This window comes from Camelus dromedarius, chromosome 23 (assembly GCF_036321535.1).
Source record: "Camelus dromedarius isolate mCamDro1 chromosome 23, mCamDro1.pat, whole genome shotgun sequence".
NCBI lineage: Eukaryota > Metazoa > Chordata > Mammalia > Artiodactyla > Camelidae > Camelus > Camelus dromedarius.
The window spans coordinates 7089670-7115337 of record NC_087458.1 but is presented as its reverse complement, the minus strand read 5'-3'; the positions used below and the strand labels follow the sequence as shown (position 1 = coordinate 7115337).

At 33.5% G+C, this 25668-nt stretch overlaps 2 protein-coding genes across 6 annotated transcripts in view; both read left to right on the top strand.

Moving 5' to 3' along the window:
• ASH1L (ASH1 like histone lysine methyltransferase) overlaps window positions 1–25668 on the top strand; it is a 152448-nt gene that overhangs the window by 80240 nt on the left and 46540 nt on the right. For 4 of the 5 annotated variants that reach the window (XM_031436128.2, XM_010979712.3, XM_031436127.2 and 1 more), the window contains 2 exons: window positions 8564–8740; window positions 25366–25460. In XM_031436128.2, the coding sequence (XP_031291988.2) occupies window positions 8564–8740; window positions 25366–25460 (272 nt within the window). The remainder of the gene's footprint in view (window positions 1–8563; window positions 8741–25365; window positions 25461–25668) is intronic. The other variant, XM_010979719.3, reaches the window with a different exon arrangement.
• LOC105088774 (small ribosomal subunit protein uS8-like) lies at window positions 18442–19159 on the top strand. Its single transcript, XM_064477640.1, has one exon. The coding sequence runs from the start codon at window positions 18538–18540 to the stop codon at window positions 18937–18939; it is 402 nt and encodes a 133-aa protein (XP_064333710.1). The 5' UTR covers window positions 18442–18537; the 3' UTR covers window positions 18940–19159.

The following is a 25668-nucleotide window of genomic DNA, read 5'->3' as shown; positions in this document are numbered from 1 at the left end:
TTGAAATTTACTTTTATATAAAATATGAGTTAGTACTATGTTTATGGCCAGGTATTTTTCAAGGTTGCAAATTTGTAAGCATGGCTGTTTTTGTGTTGTACGTAGTTTCTATAAATTATATTCCCACAGATTTTTTTTTAAGGCCAAAAAAGATTTAATTCAGAGTTAAAATTTTTTTAATTTTTAAATGGTGGTGTTCACACTGTTCATTGATTAAATTATTATTTCCCTACTTATTTGAAATGATACCTTTATACTAAATTCTTAGGGCCTTTTATATTCTCTTCTCATCAGCCTGTTTTGGTATTAGTGTTAATTCTGTTTTAATTACTGAGGCTTTAAAATATCTACAAAGAGAATGACTTTTGCCTTCATTGTAGTAAGAAAGTGACAGTTTGTGACATCTTAACCATTCACTTTAGGAAGGTTCACCTTAAACATATTCCTCAAAGAAAGAGCTTTATTTCAGATAAACCCTTTTTTTCCATCCAGCAAGTTCTAGTGGCAGCAGTCAGCAACATCAAACACTTATTTCCCACAAAATTATATTCTGGAATTTGAAGAGATTATAAAGAGAAAAATACAATTTCTATCCTCAAGAGATTGTGCAGATAAGGACATGACACAGTGAGTTCCCAGAGATAGCAGCAGGTTTTCACATTTCTCTAACTGGAACCCACTATAGTACTTGTTATATAGCAGGAGTTTGTTCATTTATTTCTTCAGTAACTATTTCATGTGCTAAGAATAAATACAATGGTAAGCAAATATAGAAATATTCCCAGTCTTCATGGTTCTTATGTTCTAACTATTATGAAGAATTATTTAGGGTTACAAGAACATATCAGAGATAATTGACTTAATTTCCCTGTGGAAGTAATGACTAAGCTAAAAATTTGAGGAAGACTTTATTTGTTATTTAAAGGAGCAAGGCTTGGGAGACAGGGTATGATTCAGTGGTAGAGCACATACTTAGTCCTGAGTTCAATCCCCAGTACCTCCATTAATAATAATAATAATAATAATAATAATAATAATAATAATAATAATAATAATAATAATGATGATGATGATGATGATGATGATGATGATGATGATGATGATGAAGAATGAAAAAAATGAATAAATAAATGAACCTAATTACCTTCCTCCACCCCCCCCAAAAAAAAGAGCAAGGCTGATAAGTGTGAAAAGGCATCTCAGATTCAGAGAAATGAAAAAAAGCTTTTGCGGCCAATACACAGTGAGTGAGAGTGATAATATTTTCAAATGAGTCTGGAGAAAAGGTTGTGGGAGCTAGATCTTGCAGAGGACCTTGTGTGCCATGTTACAGAGTTTGGTCACTATTTGTTGATTAGTAACAAACCAGAATGCCAAAGAATATAGTAATGATTATGAGCTGGGTTCTACACTCAGAAAAACCCGAGTCCAAATTCAGTTCTAAATGGAAAAAATAAATTTTTAAAACTTGTGTAAATAAACAAAATTGTAATTAAAATATTAAAGATATTTAGAATTGAATAAATACTGTGTTACATATTGAAACTTACGGGATGTATTCAGAGAGGTACCTAGAGCCATGTTTATATCATTTTCAAGAATGCTGAAAATTTATTTATTTATTTGGGGGTGGTAATTAGATTCATTTATTTATTTTTTAATTTAGTTTTTTTTTTTTTAATGGAGGTACTAGGGATTGAACCCAGGTCCTCATGCATGCTAAGCATACAGTCTACCACTGAGCTATACCCTCCCCACAAGAATGCTGAAAATTTATGAGCAGAGTCTAATTAAGAAATCAGAAAAATGAGGGCAGGAGGGTATAGCTCAGTGGTAGGGTACATACTTAGCATGCATGAGGTCCTGGGTTCATTACCCAGTACTTCCATTAAAGATAAATTAAATTAAATTAAATTAAATTAAATTAAATTAAATTAAATAAATAAATAAATAAACAAACAAACCTAATCCCCCCCACCAAAAAAGGGGGAGCAAGGTTTACCCCAACTAAACATTCACGCCATTAACACACAAACACACACACACACACACACACACACACATATATTCACTAGAGGAAAATGTGGATAAGCCCAAAATGTAAAGGACAGAGATAAAACATAGACTATAAATTAGCAAAATAAAGCTAAGGTACAATGGAGAGAATCACTGAAGACCAAAGTTAATAATGCTAATGAAAAGTAATAAAATATACAAATTTCTGGTAGCACTGATCAATAAAGAAAGAGAAAAGGGTATAATAAAATTAGGAACTAAAAAGGAGGTAAGCTATATATGAGATTAAAAAGTGGCTACTATAAAAACTTCATACCCAGCAAATTGGAAAACTCAGTTGAAATGTATATATTGTATTCCTAGGAAAAAACCTACTCAAAAAGAAATACCCAGAGTGATTCTATTATGTAAATTGAAATTTATAATTTAAAATCTTCCCACAGAGAAAGCACCAGGACCAGGTTTAAGTTCTATCTCTGTTTAAAGAAAAATATAATTCAGTCTCATTAAAACTCTTTAAAGAATATGAGGAGAGAGGGGAGGAGAACATCCATATAGAAAGTCAAAACAGCATGGTATTGGCACAAAAATAGACATATGGATCAATGGAACAGAATAGAGAGCCCAGAAATAAACCCACAGACTTATGGTCAATTAATCTTTGACAAAGGAAGCAAGAATATACAGTGGAGAAAAGGCAGTCTCTTCAGCAAGTGGTGATGGGGAAACTGGACGGCCACATGTAAATCAATGCAGTTAGAACACTCCCTCACACTATACACAAAAATAAACTCAAAATGGCTTAAAGGCTTAAATGTAAGACAAGACACTATGAACCTCCTAGAATAAAACATAGGCAAAACATTCTCTGACATAAATCTTAGCAATGTGCTCCTAGAGCAGTCTACCCAGGCAATAGAAATAAAAGCAGAGATAAACAAATGAGACCTAATTAAACTTACAAGCTTTTGCACAACTAAGGAAATCATAAGTGAAACAAAACAACCTATCGAATGGGAGAAAATATTTGCAAAAGATGAGACTGACAAGAGCTTAATTTCCAGAATATATAAACAGCTCATACAACTTAATAACAAAAAAACAAACAACCCAATCCAAAAATGGACAGAAGACCTAAGCAAGCAATTCTCCCATGAAGACATACAAATAGCCAGTAGGCACATGAAAAAGTACTGAATATCGCTATTATCAGAAAAATGCAAATCAAAACTACAATGAGGTATTACCTCACCCCAGTCAGAATGTCCATCATTCAAAAGCCCATGAACAATAAATGCTGGAGAGGGTGTGGAGAAAAGGGAACCCTCCTACTCTGTTGATGGAATGCAGTTTGGTGCAGCCATTATGGAAAACAGTATGGAGATTCCTTAAAAGACTGAAAATAGACTTATATGATCCCGCAATCCCACTTCTGGGCATATAGCTGGAAGGAACTCTAGTTTAAAAAGTTACATGCACCCCAATGTTCATAGCAGCACTATGTACAATAGCCAAGACACAAAAGCAACCTAAGTGTGCATCGACAGATGATTGGATAAAGTTGTGGTATATTTACAGGATAGAATATTATTCAGCCATAAAAAAGAACAAAATAATGCCATTTGCAGCAACATATATAGATCTGGAGATCATAATTCTAAGTGAAGTAAGCCAGAAAGAGAAAGAAAAATACCATATGATATCACTTATATGTGGAATCTAAAAAAAGAAAGAAAAAATGAAGATACTAATAAACTTATCTACAAAACAGAAAGATCACAGACATAGTAAACAAACTTACGATTACTGGGGGAAAGGAGGTAGGAAAGGATAAATTGGGAGTTTGAGATTTGTAAGTATTAACTACTATATATAAAATAAAAGACAAATTTCTTCTGTATAGCACAAGGAACTATATTCAATATCTTGTAGTAACCTATAATCAAATAGGAAACGAGTATATGTATGTATATGTATGATCAAAACATGCTGTACACCAGAAATTGACACATTGTAACTGACTGTACTTTGGGTTTTTTTAAAAAGTATATTAATGTAAATAATCAGTTAAAAATATTTGTTTATAAAGTTAACACCCATGTAGCTATAGAACAGGTAAACATATAGAATGTTTGTAGCATCCTATGTTCTTTACCATTCATAAATCACTTCCTTACCAGTAGCTGTAATCAGTCTCCTGATTTTACCTTAATTTATACCACTGAAGTATGCAACCCTAGACAATGGAGTTTAGTTTATCCTTCCTGAACTTCATTGAGAAGGAATTATACAGGACATATGCTTTTGTGTCTCACTTTTTTTGCTCAACATATAAATGTAGAACCATCTTTGTTGTTGTATGTTGGCTATAGTTACCTTCTTTTGTTATTCTGTAGTAATCCATTGTTTGTATGTAATACAGTTTTTCTGTTTTACCTTTGGGTTATTTTCAATTTGTTGCCATTATCCAAATATGCTGCTCTTAACTTCCTCTAATGTTCATTGGTGGATATGGACACTCAAGTTCTCTAGGGTATATACCTAGGAATGGAACTACTGAATAAAACAATAGATTTGCCCCAAGACTTAATTTCAGGCTGTGCTATATTAAGCTGGCATGGAACTGTAGAACTGGGTAAGAGAAACAGATCCATAAGTGCAAGTTTGCATGTATGGAGGTGACACTAGACGTCAATAGGGAAAGAAAACAATATTCAATAAATATTAAGTAAATTGTACTCCAGAAGTCGATATTGCATAGGAATGGAAATGAAATTGGATTCTGTCTTAATCATATGCAAAAATCAATTCCCAGTTGGTTAAATAAATACATAGGTGTAAAAAGCAAAACTTCAACTTTTAAAGGCTAAGACAGAAGGAGAAAAACTTTATGACGTTGATTGTCAGAAAGGATTTTATAAACAGGATATCAAAAGGAGTAACCATACAGGTAAAGATTGATATACTAGATTACATTAAAATGAAGGATTTCTTTTCATCAGATATCATGATAAGTATGTGACGACTTGCTACAAAATGGGAGAGGAGATTTATTACGTATAACTTAGACATTTTTGATAACCAGAATATATAACCACAAAAAGTATTACAAATCAACCCTATGTAATCTAGCAATTCCCTTTTAGATAGCTTAGAAAAACTCTTACCCAATGATAACCAGAGAACATTTTTTGGAAAGGTAGTAGCAGCACTGGTTATAATATATAGAAACTGGAAATATCCCAGATGAACAAGAAAAAGAATAAGCACATTTTAGTTGTTCATTACGATGCAATATGGATATGGTAATACAAATTAATGAATTACAGCTGACATGCAATGATAATGAAAAAGTCTTAGAAACAAGATTAAGTGAAAGAAATAAGTCCCTAAAAATTATATACTAGCTGATACTGTTTTTATAAAGCAAAAAAAAAGCTATAAAAACTAAACAGTGTATTATATTATAATGGTGTAGATAAATATATCATAAAACCATATTTTAAAATGCCTTACCTCTTCTTTCTCTTTTCTTTCCTGAAAAATTCAGTCTTAAAGTCATAAATTAAATACCCATATGGAAACTATCATGACCCTGAGCTGGGTGTTGGAGCCTTAATGGGATGAGGAGTTGGGTTATGGGGTGATGGGGAGAGAATATCAACCCAGCCTAAGGTGTCAGAGCCCAAGTGGGATGAGACGGATGCTTTTGTAATGAGAGTGCCCAGTGTGGGATATCAGGGACCAGCAACGTTAGGAAGTGTCCATCTCAGACATTCATAATAGGAATTTTTAAAATTCTGAGTAGGCATTTGCATTTCTTACATAAGCTCCCAAAGCGATTCTGATGTATATGGTCTACAGATAGCACTTGGAAAAACGTGGCACTTAAAGAATTTATATGTGTAGATAATATATTTATAAGCAGAAAAGAAGACTTTTTTTATTGCAATAGAAAGAATCATAAGATAAGGCACAGAAGCAGAAATGAATTTGACTGGTAGGGAGAACAGGAAAAAATAATAAATTAAATTATTAAATCAATCAAGCCATCTCATGACAAGTAAGATTTTATCTCAATTACATAAAACTGGTTCAGAAATAAAAAATAAAAAATAAACTCGTTCAAGATTCAAAAATCAATTAATGTAGTCCATCATATTAACAGGCTAAAGAAGAAATATCACATGGTCATATCAATAAATGCCAAGAAAGTTTTGACAAAAATCTAGTATATTCATGATGAAAACTTACCTCAACCTGATAAAGGCCATATATTAAAAACTTAAGGCTAAAATTTCAGTGGTGAAGATAGAGCTTTTCCTCTAAAATCAGGAAGTAGGAAAGGATGCCCACTATGCCACTTCAGTTCAACATTGTAATGAAATTGTTAACCAGAGCAGTTAGGCAAGAAAAAGAAGTAAAAGGCATCCAAATTGAAAAGGAAAATGTAAAATTAACTTTGCTCACAGATGGCCTGATTTTATATGTAGAATATCCTAAAAATTCCACACAGAAAAACTATTAAAGCTATAAACGAATTCAGCAAAGTTGAGAATACTAAATCAATTTGCAAAAATCAGTTGCATTTCTATCCACTAACAATTAGTTATTGTAGTGTATTACTATACACTAATAATTAAAAATAAGGTAATTATGAAAACAATTCCATTGAATAAATTCAGGAAGACCAAAGGGTTCTGCATTGAAAACTACAAAACGTTGGATGAAATTATACAGGACATAAACAAGTGGAAAGAAAGCCTACAGGACATAAATAAGTGGAAAGAAAGCCTGTGTTCATGGTTTGGAAAACTTAATATTGTTAAGATATCAGTACTACCCAAAGCGATTTACATATTCAGTGCAATCCCTATCAAAATTCCAATAATACTTTATGCAGAAATAGTAAAATCCATCCTAAAATTTACAAAGAACCTCAAGGGATCCCAAATAGCCAAAATAGTCTTCTAAAAAAGAAGAAAATTGGAGGACTTAAACTTCTCCATTTTTTTTCTTATTGCCCTTTTGCACTGGCTAGGACCTTTGCTCTGATGTTGAATTTAAGTGACAAAAGCAGATATTTGTCTTGTCCTTGATATTAGAGAAACTGTATTCAGTCTTTCACCGTTAAGTGTGAGGAAAAAAAAAATCTAGGAAATTCCTTTATATATCATTGCTTAGGTTCCAAGGTGCCTAGCCGATCTGTTTGCTTATGTTTATTTTATATATAATTTCCAGGGTACTTTTAGCTGTACTTAATGGGAAGATAGGTAGGAGTATCGATTAGATCTTTGCCTGAAACTGGAATCACCTTAATTTTTTAAGTTATCTCTGATTGATTTAGAATTCTCTTTTGACAGGCTTTACCCCCACCCCTCCTCCTTAAGCACTTAATGGATGTCTTTTCCTTACTTTCTAGATTGTATTGTTTCAGACATGAAATCTGCATTTATTCTTATTTTTGTACACTTATATAGATTGTGTATTTTTTCTCTGGCTCCTTTTATTTTCTTCATCATTAGTTTTCAGCAAGTTTATTATGATATACCATACTTGTTTTATTTGAATTTATATTGCTTATGGTTTCTTTAGCTTCCTGGAACTTTGAATTCATACTTTTTATCAAATTTGGAAAAATTTTGACCATCACTCTTTTTTATTTCCTTGTGAATTTTGCAGTATTGTAAATGTTACATTATTCTGTGTCTGTTTTTTGTTCTTTTCTGTGTGTTTGATTTTATTTTGTTAGGCAGTTTAGTTACTTCTGGATCAGCTTGGATTCTTTTGGAGATAAGTTTTAACCTCTATTAGGACTGGCTTTTATTCCAGAGATAATTGGAAACTATGAAAATGGGTAATATTACCCTCTGGGATCTTTATTGAATGCCCCAGTGTTGGACAATGTCTTTTTTTCTCCCTAGTGAAATGCAAATATATACCATCGTGTGCGAGCTCTGGAAATTGTTTGGGTTATAATACTCTGGTGATTCTTTGTCTAGGCTTATGGAATTTTACCCAGCATACACACAAACTTAGTATTTAGCAAAATACTAAAGGAGACCTGTACACAGATTTCTAGAGTTACTTTTCTCCATAGCTTTCTCCACTCTAGCACTCTGCCTCACAGATCCTAGCTATGTCAACCTCTCCATACTCTCATCTCTCTTTTCAACTCATTAAGTTGGCCATTCTCTGCTTTGGTTCTACTTCCTCTACTCTAGCCCTTCTTATAAAGGCAGAGTGCTTATAGATATCATCTCTTTCTCCCCCCCCCCCCCCAGTTTTCTCAGGGCTCACAGTGCTGAACTAATTGTTGTCCAACGTCTGATAATTGTTTCATAAAATTTCTCCAGGTTTATAGTAGTTTGCTCTGTTTCTAATAGTTTCTGTCAGGAGGACAAGTCAGGTATCTTGACCAGATGAGGAAGTCCCCATATCTCTTTTTTTTTTTTTTTAATTGCTGTGATGTTTTTTTTAAATAGATAATCATTTGTAGGAAAAAAATTTTTTCACCATAAAATTATCTTTAAACTTCTCTTTCTAGCTTTACTGAAGCAGCAGTTGAGATTCCCAGTCCTGAAACCCCAGCCAAACCTCCCGAACCTGAAAGTACCTTGCAGCCTGTGCTTTCTCTCATCCCAAGAGAAAAGAAGGCCCCACGTCCCCCAAAGAAGAAGTATCAGAAAGCAGGGCTGTATTCTGATGTTTACAAAACTACAGAGTAAGTAGTGGTACTTATCAGCTGACATCCTTTAAAGACCGTTATTCTTCCATGTTTTAAGTAATACTGTAACTATCAAAAAAAGAAACCCAATATAAATGTAATATACACAAATACGAATCTCATCACAAATACCTCAGTGTTCACCGTACTCATGATACATTGTTTGGGGATAATTATTTCCCCTGATCTTTATCTTCTCTCTGCCTTTCTACATTACATTTCTATAGTTTCATTCTAATGGTGCCTTTTTTGTTAATTAAAAATAAAAGGCACTATATGTATATCTAAAATAATCTTGATGATTTTCTATATTCATTCCTCATTTGTTAAATGCTTTCTGTGTTCCAAGCACTTTACCAGATGAGTAAAATACGCTTTACTTTTAAGAACTTAATATTCCCTTGTGAAAGTCCAGCTTAATAAGTACTCTAATTGAGAATTTTTAAAGCCCCAAAGAGATACCAACTAACTATATCATTGAGCTCACAGAATATACTTGAGTTAGGTTTTGGAGGTCCAGTAGTAATTTGCAAGATGGAGAAGGGCATTCCAGTTAGAGAGACTAGTATGTACCAAGGCACATACTAGGATGCAAAGATTTTTCATATATTAGAACAATTGAAAAGTTCAGTGTTTCTGAAATGTAGTGGTGGTGTGGAAAATGAGCATTGTGTGATAGGGACCACAAGACTATGTACTTTACTGACTCTAAGATATTTATCCCACTAAGCCATAGGAAATTTTAGAAAAAAGTGAAAAGTACATTTTTGTGTTTTAAGGTGATAACTTTGAAAAAAATAAAGAAGATGATAACTGTGGCAACAGAATGGAAAATGAATTGAATGGGGGAGTTACTAATGGCAGAAACTCAAAACTCAGTATCCATCCAAACAGTATCCATCAAAAGGTTATGAGGGTCTGAATTTAGGCAAGACAAGAATGAAATTGAAAGAAATTACATTAAGAAGTTACATTTTAGAGTTGCATCTCACTTGGTGTGGTTAAAGTGGTCATCATAAAAACCAGACTTTATTTTGCACTGAGATTTTTCATTGATTTGCCACTGAGGTAGGTACCACATAAATTCTTTGCACTCTATTTTTGCTTCTTTCATCATGAAAATGTTTTATTAGTTAAGCTTAGTTTCAGCTGCCAATAATAGGAAATCCTGTCAAATAACCAAGACTTTTTAAAGATAAACATTTATTTTCTTTTAATTTAAAAAATGTGAAGTACACAGCTCAAGGTTAATATGGTATCTTCACAGTGTCTTCAGAGACCTAGATTCCTTTTTTTCCTGCTCTTCCATTTCATCACTAAGCTTGTGTTCCTCTGGTTATCTATTCTTACAACATAACTGCTGGGGTCCAGCCATAAGGTCTTCATTACAGAGAGTAGAAAAGAGGAAGTTAAAAGCATGCCCCTTCTTTGTAAGGAAACACTGTGATCTGAGTTTGTTCCCCTTGAATTTCATATATTGAAACCCTAATCTGCAGATGATACTTGGAGATGGGGCCTTTGGGAAGTAATTAGGCCATGTGGGTGGAGCCCTCCTGAATGAAATTAACACTGTTATAAGAAGAGACACAGAGAGAGATGATTTCTTTCTCTACCATGTGAGGATACAAGAAGATAGTATCTGTAAGCCAGGAAGAGGGCTCTCACCAGAACCTGGCCCTGATCTTGAACTTCCCAGCCTCTGGAACAGTGAGAAATAAGTTTGTTGTTTAAACCACACAGTGAGTGGTAATTTGTTATAGCAGCCAATCTAACTATGAAAGGAAACTTCAGAAACCTCATTTATAGCTATTGACCAGAAGTCATGTAACCACACTTCAGCCACAGATAAGGCTGGGAAATAAAGGTCATTATTTCAGATGACAATCTGAAAAAAAGTTAGCATTCTGTTACCACAAATGAGAAAATGAAAATGCATTTTGGGAAGATCTAATAAATACAGTTACAATTTTAAAGCAATGTTTTTGCTGAATGGAGAAATCAGAAATATACATCTATCAAATTTTCTGCTAAAAAATAAAATTCAAGTTTTATTTCTATTTTTGCTAATCTGCTTTTTCTGGTTTAAATTTTTTAAAATGGGAAATTAACAATAAACTGCATCAAAAGACCAGTATTATGAGCCACATCAGTGTTTAAAAATGCCCCTGTCAGACAAAAGTCTTTCACTCTAAAATGGACCTTGTTTATATTGGAACTAGCTCCTTCACCTCATAGAAATAGGAAGAAAATGGTTTGTTTTAGAATATTTTTTAAAACATTGATCAAATTATACAGGTGTGCATTCTTACAAGGTGTGAAGCCAATATATTTTTGTGGGCTTGCTGTTTTTTGTTGGTAGCAATTTGGAGGGGTTTCTGTTTGTTTTGTTTTTTAAATTAATAAATGATTATTTAGAGTAGTTTTAGGTTCATGACAAAATTGTTGGAAGGTATAGAGAGTTTGCATATACCTTCTGCCCTTATGCATGCACAACCTCCCATGCTATAGACATCCTGTACCACAGTGGTACATTTATTACAATCAATGAACCTGTATTGACACATTATCACCCAAAGTTCATAGCAGGCATTAGGGTTCACTTTTGGTATTGTACATTCTACAGATTTTGATAAATGTATAATGACATGTGTCTACTACTATAGTACCAGAGAATAGTTTCACTGCTCTAAAAATCCTCCATGCTGTAGGAATTTGTTTTTGAGTCACAAAATGGTACTGAGAAATTGCAAGGTTATTCATTTTTATATAAGCCATTATAGGTTTTTAAAATATTTCATAATTGGAGTTTGTACCTTTGGATTCCCTTCACCCATTTCACATTCCATTTCCCACTTCTGGCAAACATAAATACAGTTGTCTGTGTCTGTGAGCTTGGTTTGGGTTTTTTGTTGTTGTTGTTCTTTTGTTTTATATTCCATATATAAGCGAGATCATATGATACTTGTCTTTCTCTGTCTGAGTTATTTCTCTTACCATAATGCCCTCAAGGTCCATCTGTATTGTCACAAATGACAGGATTTCATTCTTTTTTATGGCTGAATAATATTCTGTTGTGTATGTGTGTTTGTATATATACATATATATCACATTTTCTTTATCCATTCATCTGTCAGTGGACACTGAAGTTGTTTCCCTATCTTGGCTATTGTAAATAACACCACAGTAAACATAAGGGTACAGATATTTTTTCAAGGTAGTGTTTTCTTTTTCTTAAGACAAATACCCAGAAGTGGAATTGTTAGATCATGTGGTAGTTCTGTTTTCAATTTTTTGAAAAACCTCCATACTGCTTTCCATAGTGGCTGCACCAGTTTACACTCCTGCCAACTGTGCTCAGAGGTTTTCTTTCCTCTGCATTCTCACCAACACTTGTTATGTCTTGTCTTTTTGATAATAGCCATTCTAACAGATGTGAGGTGATAGTGCATTGTGGTTTTGTTTTGAATTGCCCTGATGATTAGTAGTATTGAACATAGATTCATGCACCTGTTGGCCTTCTGTATGTCTTTGGAAAACTGTTCAGGCCATCTGCCCATTTTTTAATCAGATTGTTTGTCTTTTTGCTATTGAGTTATATGAGTTATTTTGGATACTAACCCTTTATCAGATATAATTTGCAAAATATTTTCTACCATTAAGTAGATTGCCTTTTCATTTTGCTCATGGTGGCCTTTGCTGTGCAGAAGCTTTTTAGTTTATCTTTGCTTTTCTTGCCTTTGCGTTTGGTGTCACATCCAAAAAATCATTGCCAAGACCAATGTCCCAAGGAAAGTTTTTAAAGCAAAAGTAGCTTAATGTTTTAAATTTTTAATTAATTAATATATTGCAGTTAAATATACATGGGATAAAATTTACCATTTTAATCATTTTAAGTGCACTATTCAGTAGCATTAAGTATGTTACCATGTTATGCACACATCACCACTGTTCACCTACAGAACTTTTTTATCGTCTCAAACTGAATTCTTTTATTTCTAAAATATGAATTCTAGTTTTTCATCCACTGCCACCTAAGTGTGATGGTATATGTAAAATGATTGGCATCTAATAGGCACGCAGTAATAAATCATAGTTGTTTCTTCTGCACCTCATTCTCCCAAAGAGTTTTTACCCATTTCCTAGAGGATGTATCCTATCCTCTTTTTTTTTAATAAAGTTTTAATGAGATGTAATTCACATATCATACAATTAACCCATTTCAAGTGTATAAGTCAGTGGTATTACATTTTATTTTTTTTAATTATTAAATACCTATAACAAAATTTGCCATTTTAATCATTTTTAAGTTTATACTTCAGTGGTATCAGTTATATTCACAATATTCCCACCACACAACAACAAACTATTTCTAGTGTGTTCATAACAATTCACAACAATTACCATTATTTCTAAAAATTTTTCATTACCCTAAACAGAAACTCCGTAATAATTAAGCAAAAACTCCCCACTCCCTTACCCTCCAGTCCCTAATAATGTCTAATGTACTTTCAGTCTCTATAATTTGCCTCTTCTAGGTACCCCATGTAAGTGGAATCATAAAATATTTGTGCTTTTTTGTCTGGATTATTTTATTTAATATAAGTCTTTAACGTTCATTCGTGTTGTAACATGTATCAGAGCTTCATTCCTTTTTATGGCTGAATAATATTCCATTGTATGTATATCTATTTCTGTTAGATCTGATTGGTTTATAATGTTATTCTAATCCTTATTGATCTTCTGTGTGGTTGTTCTAACCATTATTGAAATTGGTAAATTGAAGTCTCCCAACTATTATTGTACAGTTGTCTATTTCTCCCTTCAATTCTGTCAGTTCTGTCAAATGTCTTCAAACATTTTGGGTCCTCTGATGTTTGGTGAATACTTTTTTATAATCGTTATAGCTTCTTGATGAATGGACTCTTTTGTCAATATTTAATGTTTTTCTTTGTCTCTTGTAGCAGTTTTTTACTTGAAGTCTCTATTGTCTGATACTAGTATAGCCTTCCTATCTCTCTCAGTTACTATTTGTATGGAATATCTTTTTCCATCCTTTCACTTTCTTTTCTTTCTTTCTTTCTTTTTTTTTTTTTTTCTGAGAAAGAAGGAAGGAATTATTATTTGCAGAAATAAGGAGAACACCCTATCCTTTCACTTTCAACCTGTTTATATCTTTGGATCTAAAAACGAGTCTCTAGTAGACAGAATTTACATAATTATATCATGTTTTCTATCCATTTTGCTGCTCTCTACCTTTTGATTATAGAGTCTCATTCATTTACTTTTAAAGTAATTACCAATAAGGAAGGGCTTAGACTTGTCATTTTGTTTTCCATATGTCATAGCTGTTTGTCCCTCATTTCCTCCATTACTGCCACCTTTTGTACTTAGTTGATCCTGTAGTTACCTGTTTTGCTTCCCTTCTCATTCCCTTTTGTGTATATTCTACAACTGTTTTATCTGTGGTTACTATGGAGATTACATATAACTTCCTAAAGATATAACTATAATTCGAATTGATACCAATCTAACTTCAGTCACATGCAAAAATACTATTTCTGTAAAGCTCCATACCTTCCTTTTATGTTATTGATGTTACAGATTACATCTGTATTCATTTTATGCCCTAAAACATATATTTATAATTATTTTTCATGCATTTGTCTTTTAAATCCTTTTTTCTATACTCCTTTCTCTGCAGTCACCCATGATTAATCTATAAGGGCCTCTTGCCTCTTTTTTCCTAGAAAAAAATTAAAAGCCATTTTTAATAATAATAAATAAAGATTTCATTAACAGAGATGATTAAAGAACTCTCCACATGTGATTTGGTTCATAATGTGGAGTAGGACCTATCAGGCCATCACCTGTGTATATTCTCAGGAATTATAAATCATGATTTATGAAAACTCAGTCTGTCACTTAGGAATGGAGAAGCGTTGAGAGGGAGTCCATGACCACATTTACATTTTGTTCTATTTTTTAATAGAAGCTTGGTTATGTCCAGTTTTATGGCTAAGGAAGGTATTTGTAGCTGGCATTGAATAGGCAACAGCTGTGTTTCTCTAGCTCCCTCTAGTGATAATAAAGTTGCTTCATTAAAATTGCTATTTCTGACTTGACTGTTCTTTCAGACAGGCCTGATGGGCTTAATAGATAACAAGATTTAATATACTTCAATAAGTAACAGGATTTAAGGTACTAGAAAATTATATCCCCATTCATACAATGGAATATTATTCTGCCTTTAAAAAGAAGGAAATTTGGACACCTCCTACAATGCGGATGAACCTTGAAAATGTTAAGCTAAGTGAAATGAGCCAGTCACAAAAAGACAAATACTATTCAATTCTACTTACAAGAGGTACCTAGAGTAGTCAAGTGCATGGAGATAGAATGAAGAGTGGTGGTTGCAAGGAGCTGGTGGCAGTTACTATTTCATGGGTACAGAGTTTCAGTGTTACAATATGAAGTGTTCTATAGATGGATGACGTTGATGGTTGTACAACAGTGTAAATGTGCTTAATGCTGCTGAACTGCACACTTAAGATTTGTTAAAGTGGGAAATTTTATGTGTATTTTATCATAATTTGAAAAATGACTAATTTTTAAAATGTATATCCCAACTTTGTAGGAAATCTATTACCTCAGCTTGAGAAATATCCCTCAAATCTGTTACTTAAACCAGAGAATGACATAGTCTAACTTAGAAGCCATGATTTTTTGGTGTTAATAGATGGGAGTTTATTGAGACAGCATTCTTATCATCGTAGAAGGAATTTCTGAATGGGACATTGTAAAACAAAAAGGAATTTATTAGAGCCTGTGAAATATCTCTTTGCCACCTAGTTCAGTTTTTACTGCTCCTTAACTAACCCCTAAAACAAAATAAAATAGTCACTAAAAAGAAAAGTTTCATAAATTTTAGAAAGCCAGTTTAATAAGAACTTACTCCATATTGCAGAGTTGCCGAACTTTGTTCTAGGCACCTCACAAGACCTTTCTCCCCAAGAAGTTTTAGTTGTTAGAGAAAAAAGACTGAATTTTAAACTATCCTTAGACATTACGCTATCTAATGTTTTCTCAAAGTCAGTGTAAGGACTACCTGGGGATCTTTTTAAAACTAAAGATTTCTAGTCCCTCCCTTAGGGAGTGTATGTCTCAAACTATAAATACTATCAGAATTCAAGAAAGAGATAGGAAAATACAATTTTTTGATGGAAATTGGGAATTAATGTTTTAAAGTGTAGAAATTACAAACAATATCGTTACTATAGTAATGATAGTATTTCTATTTATAAACTAGAAATTTGGGAAGTGAAGTAATACTTTTTAAAAACACCTTTGGTAATAGATGTGTAGTCACTTTTTCTGAGCAAGAACACAATATTAGCATTTTCCAACCTGAACATATCTTAGAAATTACCTAATTCACCTCCCTTAAGGCTCAGATCAGCTAATCTTATATGCAATGGCACTACCTTCCCAGTTTGACCTGTTTTTTTTCTAAGTACTCAAATCTGCGGCAAAACGAACACTCATATACCCTACCTAAATTTAGCAACATTTTGCCACATTTGCTTCATGTCTTCCTATACACACACACACACACACACACACACACAAACACACGTGAAAAATTTGAAAGTTGCAAGAATTCACCCCTATGCATTTTAGTAATTATCACCTAAGAACTAGGATACTCTCCTACCTAAGCACAATACCATTTTCGTGTCTAAGAAAATAAGCAGTTTATCAGTAATATCATTTAATATACAACCCATACTTATATTTTCCACACTGTCCTAAAATTGTCTATAGTAATTTATTTTTTCTTTTAATCTAGGATCAAAGCAGATATTATGAGGCTTTTGATAAACCATTGAGTGTTTAAAATAAAAGTATCTTTGTATCATTAAAAAAAACTTGTTTTCATATTCTTTTTCATTATAGATTACTATAAGATATTGAATATAATTCCTTGGGCTATACAAAAGAAATATGTGTTTTATCTATCTTTATATATAGTAGTTAATATTTGCAAACTCCCAATTTATCCCTTCCTACCCTCTTCCCCCCTGGTAACCATAAGATTGTTTATTGTGTCTCCAAATCTGTTTCTGTTTTGTAGATGAGTTCATTAGTGTCCTCTTTTTTTTTTTTAGATTCTACATATAAGTGATATCATATGGTATTTTTCTTTTTTTTTTTTTTAACTTTTTTTATTGAGTTGTAGTCATTTTACAATGTTGTGCCAAGGTATTTTTCTTTCTCTTTTGGCTTACTTCACTTAGAATGATGATCTCCAGATCCATTCATGTTACTGCAAATGGCATTATTTTATTCATTTTTATGGCTGAGTAGTATTCCATTGTATAAATATACCACAGCTTCTTTATCTAGTCATCTGTCGATGGACATTTAGGTTGCTTCCATGTCAGGGCTACTGTAAATAGTGCTGCTGTGAACATTAGGGTGCATGTATCTTTTCCAGTTAGAGTTCCCTCCAGGAGTGGGATTGCTGGGTCATATGGTAAGTCTATTTTTAGTCTTTTGAGGAATCTCCGTACTGTTTTCCACAATAGCAGGATCCTCCTTCATCTCCATCTTGAAGCAGAATCCATACATACATTATTTATTTGTTTATCATTGAACCATATGAAATTCCCTTTTTTCTTCAGCTCTGTTAGCTTTCTGAAAGAGCCTAAAAGCAGGGATATCCCACAAGTCATGAGCATACTCAGTGTATAGAGTTTGGTTTCTCAATACCATTTTCCACTCAGAGGAACTGAATAAAGCTCCTTGGAGAAATGGCTGATTCAGGGGTAGGTCAAGGAAAGCACAAGGTCAGCCTAAATATCCTGTTTGTACCAATTTTATTGCAAGTTAGTATGTAAATAATGTTTGACTAAAATGAGACATACCCAAATTAACCTGTACTCTTATTTTGTGATATATACCATGCAAATTTTCTATTCTTCCTGATTCTAGATGAAAGAATTTTATAAGAACAATACTTTATTTCTTAAAAGTCACCTGTAAATCCAACTAATTTTTTTCTTACCAGCAATTCCTATAGCATAGCATAGCATTTATTGCCTTTTACTTCATAGTTCTCATATCTGAGTGATTAGTTCATAGTTTTCATATCAGAATGACTATGAACATGAGTAGCTAAATTTGTGAATGAATAGTATTATGACAGATATTGCTTTTGATTTCTTAGCTCGCCAATGTTTATATTTAGGAATTTGCAGTTGATTTCCCATTGCCCATTTTGTCTTTGATGAAAAGTCTACTCTGCTTGACTTTGTTTTGTGTTTTAATGTTTTAGTAATATTGTCTTTTAGCTAATGTAACAGATTGTAGAATGCTGTTCAAAATTTTAGTGACTGTATTCACTGAAAATATAGTACAGGATTCAAAGAAAGGCTTTCATTTGCTTTTTGAATTCCAGCTACACTGTGGAAACTGCTTTTGTCACCAATGTGACTTAAACTTTTAAGTACATTTTTTAATCTGAAGGTTTGTCCCCAAGTTGTTTCTCTGCCATTTACTATGAACAGTGTCTAGCTAATCTATTAGCATTTAGAACTTATTCTGAGTCATTTCTATAATCAGCCAACAAAAAAAACCAAAATAAGTTTAATTAAGCTTATCTTTGTCTAAGGAACACTAGAGCAAAGAAAATGAAAAATGCGTAATTTCAAAAAAGTTTTGCAAGCTAATCTGGGCTTTAAAAGAAATACTCTTCATATGAAAAAATATAATAGGTATTTCAGTGAAACACATACATGAAAATACCAAGTATACTCTTTCCGCCATCTTTCCATGCCACCATAATGATGCACATGAACGTCCTGGCTGATGCTCTCAAGAGCATCAACAATGCCGAAAAGAGAGGCAAACGCCAGGTTCTTATTAGGCTGTGCTCCAAAGTCACTGTCCGGTTTCTAACTGTGATGATGAAGCATGGTTATATTGGTGAATTTGAAATCATTGATGATCACAGAGCTGGGAAAATTGTTATGAACCTCACAGGCAGGCTAAATAAGTGCGGAGTGATCAGCCCCAGATTTGATGTGCACCTCAAAGATCTAGAAAAATGGCAGAATAACCTGCTCCCTTCCCGTCAGTTTGGTTTCATTGTACTGACAACCTCAGCTGGCGTCATGGACCATGAAGAAGCAAGGTGAAAACACACAGGAGGGAAAATCCTTGGATTCTTTTTCTAGGGATGTAATACATACGCAGAAATAAAATGCCTCAGTGGAAAAAAAAAAAAAGTATACAGTTTGTCTGTTCTTGGTGAGAAAACCCAGCAAGTTTCTCACATGATTATCATATTCACAAAGATCATAACATGACATCTCTTCAGATATCAGCATTGCAAAACTTAGGGGCAAAACTTTAAGGCATTTAATAACTTACCCAAAATGGCTATTGTGCCAAAGTGTCAGTTTTACTTTCATAGTTCCTCTTTGTAATTGTCTCTACCTCTAAGGTGAAGATTTTATCACATAAATTTGTTTAGTAATTTTCTGATTCAGTATCATTACTTTCATTTAAAATAAGGCTAGTTTTATTTACATATATTTAATATATAATATTAAATATATACAATATATAATATTGATTAATTACGCAAAGATCTCTGTGGTATGATTACTACAACTAGAGCAAAATACTTCTAATTCTTTAGAATCAGCTTTTGGTTGGAAACCTTTGTAAAAATTTTAATTTACTATCATGTGTCAAAAGTATTTTATTGCCCTTATTAATTCCTCTACAAGATGAGGAACCAAAAACCTTCCAACTCTCCTCTATCAAATTTCACATGAAGGAGCTATAAATTCTCTTACTTTAAAATCCCCATATATTTCAGTGTTCCTGACCTGCAAAGACTGACATTACTTACTCCCTTTAAATTACGGGATTCCATAAGCCATAGAACAGATTGCAGGCCAGTTTCCTAACAGGACTTTATAGGTATCATTTACGCTTATGAAGTGTACTTCTTTTCCATGTTAATGATCTTGTCATATAAAATTAAGTAAGATTTTTCATGGTTATGAATTTGATTTATGCAATTATATGTCTTGATGAACCTACATTATTTACATGGTCATAAAAAGTATAGGAACCACAAGATAATAGAAAATTTGTATTGGTCTCTACCCCCATTTTCTGCCACAGAACCCCTAAAATCCTTGTAAATTCCCAAGTGATAGGAACACTAAGAGCATCTCTTGTTCTAATGTTTGTCTTTAGCTCCATCCCTGACACAGGGCTCCTAAAACTCTTCTAAATTCCTGAGTAATAAGAGCACTGTGAGCTCTTTTATTCTAATAAGGCAATTCTGGGTAGGCTCCTAGATGTCCCTTAGTCATCAGAAAGACCACGCCATGATTAGAAGCTTGGAGTTTTTATCCCCTTCTCACATCCTCCAGAGAAGGGAGAGGGCTTGGAAACTGGAGTTAATAATTGATCCTGCCTACATAAGGAAGCCTCCGTAAAATCCCAGTAATAACTGAGTTCAGAGAGCTTCCACGTTGGTGAACAGTTGGAGATAGAAGGAGAATACACACCCAGAGAGGTCATGGAAGCTCTGCACCCCTTCCCACATACTTTTTACCCTATGCATCTCTTCCATCTGAATGTTCACTTCTATCCTTTATCATATGCTTTAATAAGCTGGTAAACTTAAGTGTTTCCCTGAGTTCTGTGAGTGGCTGTAACAAATTAATCAGACTTGAGAAAGGGGATCATGGGAACCACCAATTTGTAGCTAGACTGAACATAAATTTTGGGTAACCTGGGGACCTACTATAATATTTGCGATTGACATCTGAAGCAGGGTGTGGGGCAGTCTTGTGGGACCTAGCCCTTAACCTTTGGGATCTGACAACATCTCCAGGTAGATAGTGTTAGAATTGAGTTAAATTTTAGGACATCCAGCTGGTGTGAAGAGAATTGATTGGTGTGAGGGAAAACCTCCACACGTTGAGTGACCAGAGATATCAGAAGTCAAGTGTTCTGTGTCAAAGTAAGGAGAGGAGACACACAAGAAAGAAACTCACAATAGGGAAGAACTGGTTTTTTCCTACATAGGAAGGAAAACTGGGTTGTTTTTCTAAACAGGAACATAAAAAACACTTTATATTATGTATTATATTTTGTGTATAGGCATACCTCAAAGATATTGCAGGTTCAGTACCAGACCACCGCAATAAAGCAAATATCCCAATAAAGGGAATCACACGAAGTTTCTGGTTTCCCAGTACACGTACAAGTTATGTTTACACTATAGTGTAGTCTGTTAGGTGTGTAAATTGCATTATATATTTTTAAAAAACCAATGTATATACCTTAATTAAAAAATACTTTTTATTTGCTAAAAAACGCAAACCATCATGAGTCTTCAGTGAGTTGTAATCTTTTTGCTGCTAGAGGGCCTTGCCTCTGATCTGACTGATCAGGGTGGTTGTTGAAAGTTGGCGTGGCTATGGCAATTTCTTAAGATAAGACAACAATGAAATTTGCTGCATCTTGACTCTTCCTTTCTCTGCAGTATGAAATGCTGTTTGATAGCATTTTACCCATAGAACTTCTTTCAGAATTGGAGTCAATCCTCTTAAACCCTGCCACTGCCTTATCAGCTAAGCTTATGTAATACTGTAACTCCTTCACTGCCATTTCAACAGTCTTTTCACAGCATCTGCACCAGCAGTAGATTCCATCTCAAGGAAATACTTTCTTTGCTCATCCATAAGAAGTAACTCCTCATCCGTGACAGTTTCACCACAAGGTTGCAGCCGTTCAGCCACGCCTTCAGGCTCCCCTTCTAATTCTAGTTCTCTTGCTACTTCCATCACATCTGCAGTTACTTCCTCCTCTGAAGTCTTGAGCCCCTCCAAGTCATCCATGAGGGTTAGAAACAACTCCTTCCAAACTCCTGTTAACGCTAATATTTTGACTTCTTCTCATGAACCACAAATGTTCTTAATGGCATCTGGAATCTTTTCCAGAAGGTTTTCCAATTTCCTTTGCTCAGATTCAACAGAGGAATCACTATCTATGGCAGCTAGCTGTAGCAGTATGAAATGCATTTCTTCAACAATAAGACTTGAATGTTGAAATTACTCCTTGATCCATGGGCTGCAGAATGGATGTTGTGCAAGCAGGCATGAAAAGAACAATTAATCTCACTGTACATCTCCATCAGAGTTCTTGGGTGACCAGGTGCATTGTCAATGAGCAGGAATATTCTGAAAGGAGTCTTTTTTTCTGAGCAGTAGGTCTCAACAGTGGGCTCAAATATTCAGTAAATCATATTGTCAACAGATGTGTTTTGTTGTTCCATTTAAAAGAGCAGAGGCAGAGTAGATTCAGTATAATTCAGAAAGGCCCTAGGATTTTCAGAACGGTAGCAGAGCACTGGCTTCAACTTAAAGTCACTGGCTGCATTGGCCCCTAACAAGAGAGTCAGCCTGTCTTTTGAAGCTTTAAAGCCAAGCATTGACTTCTCTCTAGCTATGGAAATCCTAGATGACATCTTCTTTCAGTATAAGGCTGTTTTTTCCTACACTGAAAAAAACTGTTGTTTGGTGTAACCACCTTCATTAATGATCTGAGCTAAATCTTCTGGATCACTTACTATAGCTTCTACATCAGTGCCTGCTGCTTCACCTTTCACTTTTCACAGATTGAAAGTCTGTTTAGTACAGCCATCTATCACAAAAACATACTGTCAACCTTACTGTAAGTTATGGCTTTTCTATATCTGAAATGGCTATTCTTTATTCCTACAGGTATAAAGATTTTCTCCTGAGTGATTTGAACTGATACTGGCACAAAAATGAATACCACAGGAAATGCCAGGAGTGTTCAGAATCTTGAAGACAAACTAACAAAACAACCAAATTCTCTCTTAATATATCACTCCTCAGAGCTCACATGGAACAGAGTATTTTAAAAAATGAGAGAAATTTCCATGTTGTTGTAACCAACAGGGAAATAAATGGCCATGCCTAAATTAGAACTAAAATCAGACTTGGCTAAGAACTAGGAAAATAATTTCTCACATAATTATCATATCCATAGTGATATCATGTGTCTTAGACATCAGCATTGCAAAATCAAGAATAAATTTAATTTTTTTAGGGAGTCAGTCGGTAATCGATAGGATGTATTCAAGGTATCATTTATTTGAGGGACTAATACTATACAAGTGACCCTGAATTTTTTTGTATGGTTTTGCTTGTTTATTCAGTTCAGAATGCCAAGTATTTTCTTCCCCGACTACTGTCTGTTTTGTGCTTGCTTACCCTGTTGGCAGCAGGGTAAAATGCCAGTTTTGCTTTTATACCTGTGTTAGCTAAATGAAAACTTTTATGTTCTCTGTTTAATTAGTTTGGGTAAATCTTGAATCTAATAAAGTGTAGATCAAATTTCCTTTTATGCAGAGTGCTTAGTTCTAGATAGTTGTTTTCTTGATCTTTTTGACTTAAATTGATGATGAAGAAATAAAATTTTTAATTGGGTTAAAAAAATTCCATCTTTCTGTTCACAATCATTCTTTGGGGTAGGTTTCTTTAAATGAGAAAATTTATCTTTAGATATATTTTAAACAGTCTAATATCTTCCTTTTCCTTCTTTGTAACTGTTTCCCAGACTCCTTAACACTGCCTTAAAAACTTCACATGACCTAGTTTCTAACTTCATCTGAACTGCTTCAGCCTCCTTTCATTTCTTCTAATTCTCCAATCTCATTCAAACTTTTATCTCATACCGGCTATTTCCTCTGCCTGATCCTCCTCCATTTCCCAGATCCTCTTCTATCAGTAACATTTTAGCTTAATGCCATTTCCTTAGAAAAGCCTTCCCAAATTACTTGCTGTTCATCACATTTTAATTATTTGCTTGACATTTATTATTTTCTGACTTTTGTTTGTTTGTTTTCTTAGTTTTTATTATTTCCTTGTTCTCTTTCTACCCAAGTAGAATGTGAACTATCTTATTTACCACTATTTCTCAGCACTTGGAACAGGGCCTGGACTTAATGAGTGCTTAGTAATTACTGAATAACTAAATGAATGACTCACTGGAAAGAACAAGTCTTCTAATAACTTCAGGTTCCGCAGATAACTTATTCTCTGGGCCTCAATTTTCTCACATATATCAGCATGCCTACATGTTATAAGATACTATAGACTAAAGAAGTTTATTTTGTATTGCACGGGGAACTATGTTCAGTATCTTGTAGTAACCTATAATTAAAAAAAATTTAAATGAATATACATAAAAAATATAATAGATTAGACTTGTTTTTTGAAAGGCAGTATGTCATAATTCATGGAGAAATATATCCAGCTTGCCTTATTTACTGGAACTTTAAGTCAAAATAAAATCAGAGTAGATTATGAGGCTCTCCTGAACTCCTTTTTTCTCTCCTCTTTTTCTCATTTCCTTCTTTCCCCTTCTTTTTTTCCCTCTTTCAGATATATATATATCTGAAATCTCTTGAGATTTTGACCTCATTAGAAACACAGACCAGGAAGATGAGAGGAAGAGGTATGCTTATGGGACATTGTAGAATAAATAAGGAGAATAATGGGTAAGAGTTGAGCAAGAAACTGAGGTTTTCATCTTGAATCTCCTTACTACTAAAATTAAAGCAAGCCATCCTTATAGAGAATCAGTTTTTAAATCTGTATACTACAGCTAACATTTCTTACCTACTTCACAGGATTAACATAAATGATAATATGTGAAAGTACTTTATAAACTATGAGTCATTAACCATATATAAGGCAATCATTATGATCAGATCTGAAATCTAGTTTCCTTCTATAAAACTGTTAGAGAATGCTAATAAGGTTGTTTCTTATGTATAATTTCTAAAAGGCAATTCCAGAAATGTAGATTTTTAAGATACATGAAACTACTTAGTACCCCTCCCTTCAAAAATATGCATTTAAGATTTAAGACACTGTTGAAACAAATACTTTTTCCCTCAGTTCACTATTTTGTTTACAAACCAGACATGTACATAAATCAACTGAATCAACTGTTTATGACATGTAGAATAAGTCACACAGAATAGTTCACACATATAAACCATTTGTTATTTTGTTAGTTTTCTTTGTCCTTTATTAGGAGACTGACAAGAAATGAGTAGTTTGGGTTCAAAATTATAGAAAAACAACATACTTTTATTTTGTAGATATACTTTTCTTAAATTACATTCTAAATTGTGAATTTGGAGTTTTTGTACTTTATGAAATCCCATCTATAGCTCAATTGAATTACATTAGCATTTTTAAATTGTTAACGAAAGCTCCCCAGTATTTTTGCATAAATTACCATGAAGCCAAGTTCATTCCTTTTTGTGTTTATAAAAGTGATTTTTAACTCAAAATAGTATTGCATTTTTTTTTAATTGAGGTAAAATGACCTACAGTACTACGTTAGTTCACACACACCATAGTGATTTGCTATTTCTGTACATTACAAAAGGATCACCATTAAAACAAATACTCTTGATACAATGATTTGTTTTCTGTATTTGACCACAAGAGGAAATTACACTGCCTCTGTTTTTCATTCTTTTCTGATCATAGCCCAAAGAGCCGATTGATCCAATTAAAGAAAGAGAAGCTGGAATACACTCCAGGAGAACATGAGTATGGATTATTCCCAGCCCCCATTCATGTTGGTGAGTACTCAGTATATATAGTCTATTGCTGAGAAAAAAAATGGTTATTTCTTGAATTTGTGTGAAATGTCTTTGTGCTCTTATTATTTCTACATCTCCATTTGAGGTCAGACCATTTAATTTATATTCACTCTGAAGAATTTTGCAAATTCTCTTACCATCTAGGAGTCAAAGTGAAGTAAATCTTATTCACTGGAGTTTCAATAAC

Excerpts from the sequence above, each read along its gene's own strand:
- LOC105088774 (XM_064477640.1), top strand. The coding sequence starts at position 18,538 with ATGAAAATACCAAGTATACTCTTTCCGCCATCTTTCCATGCCACCATA.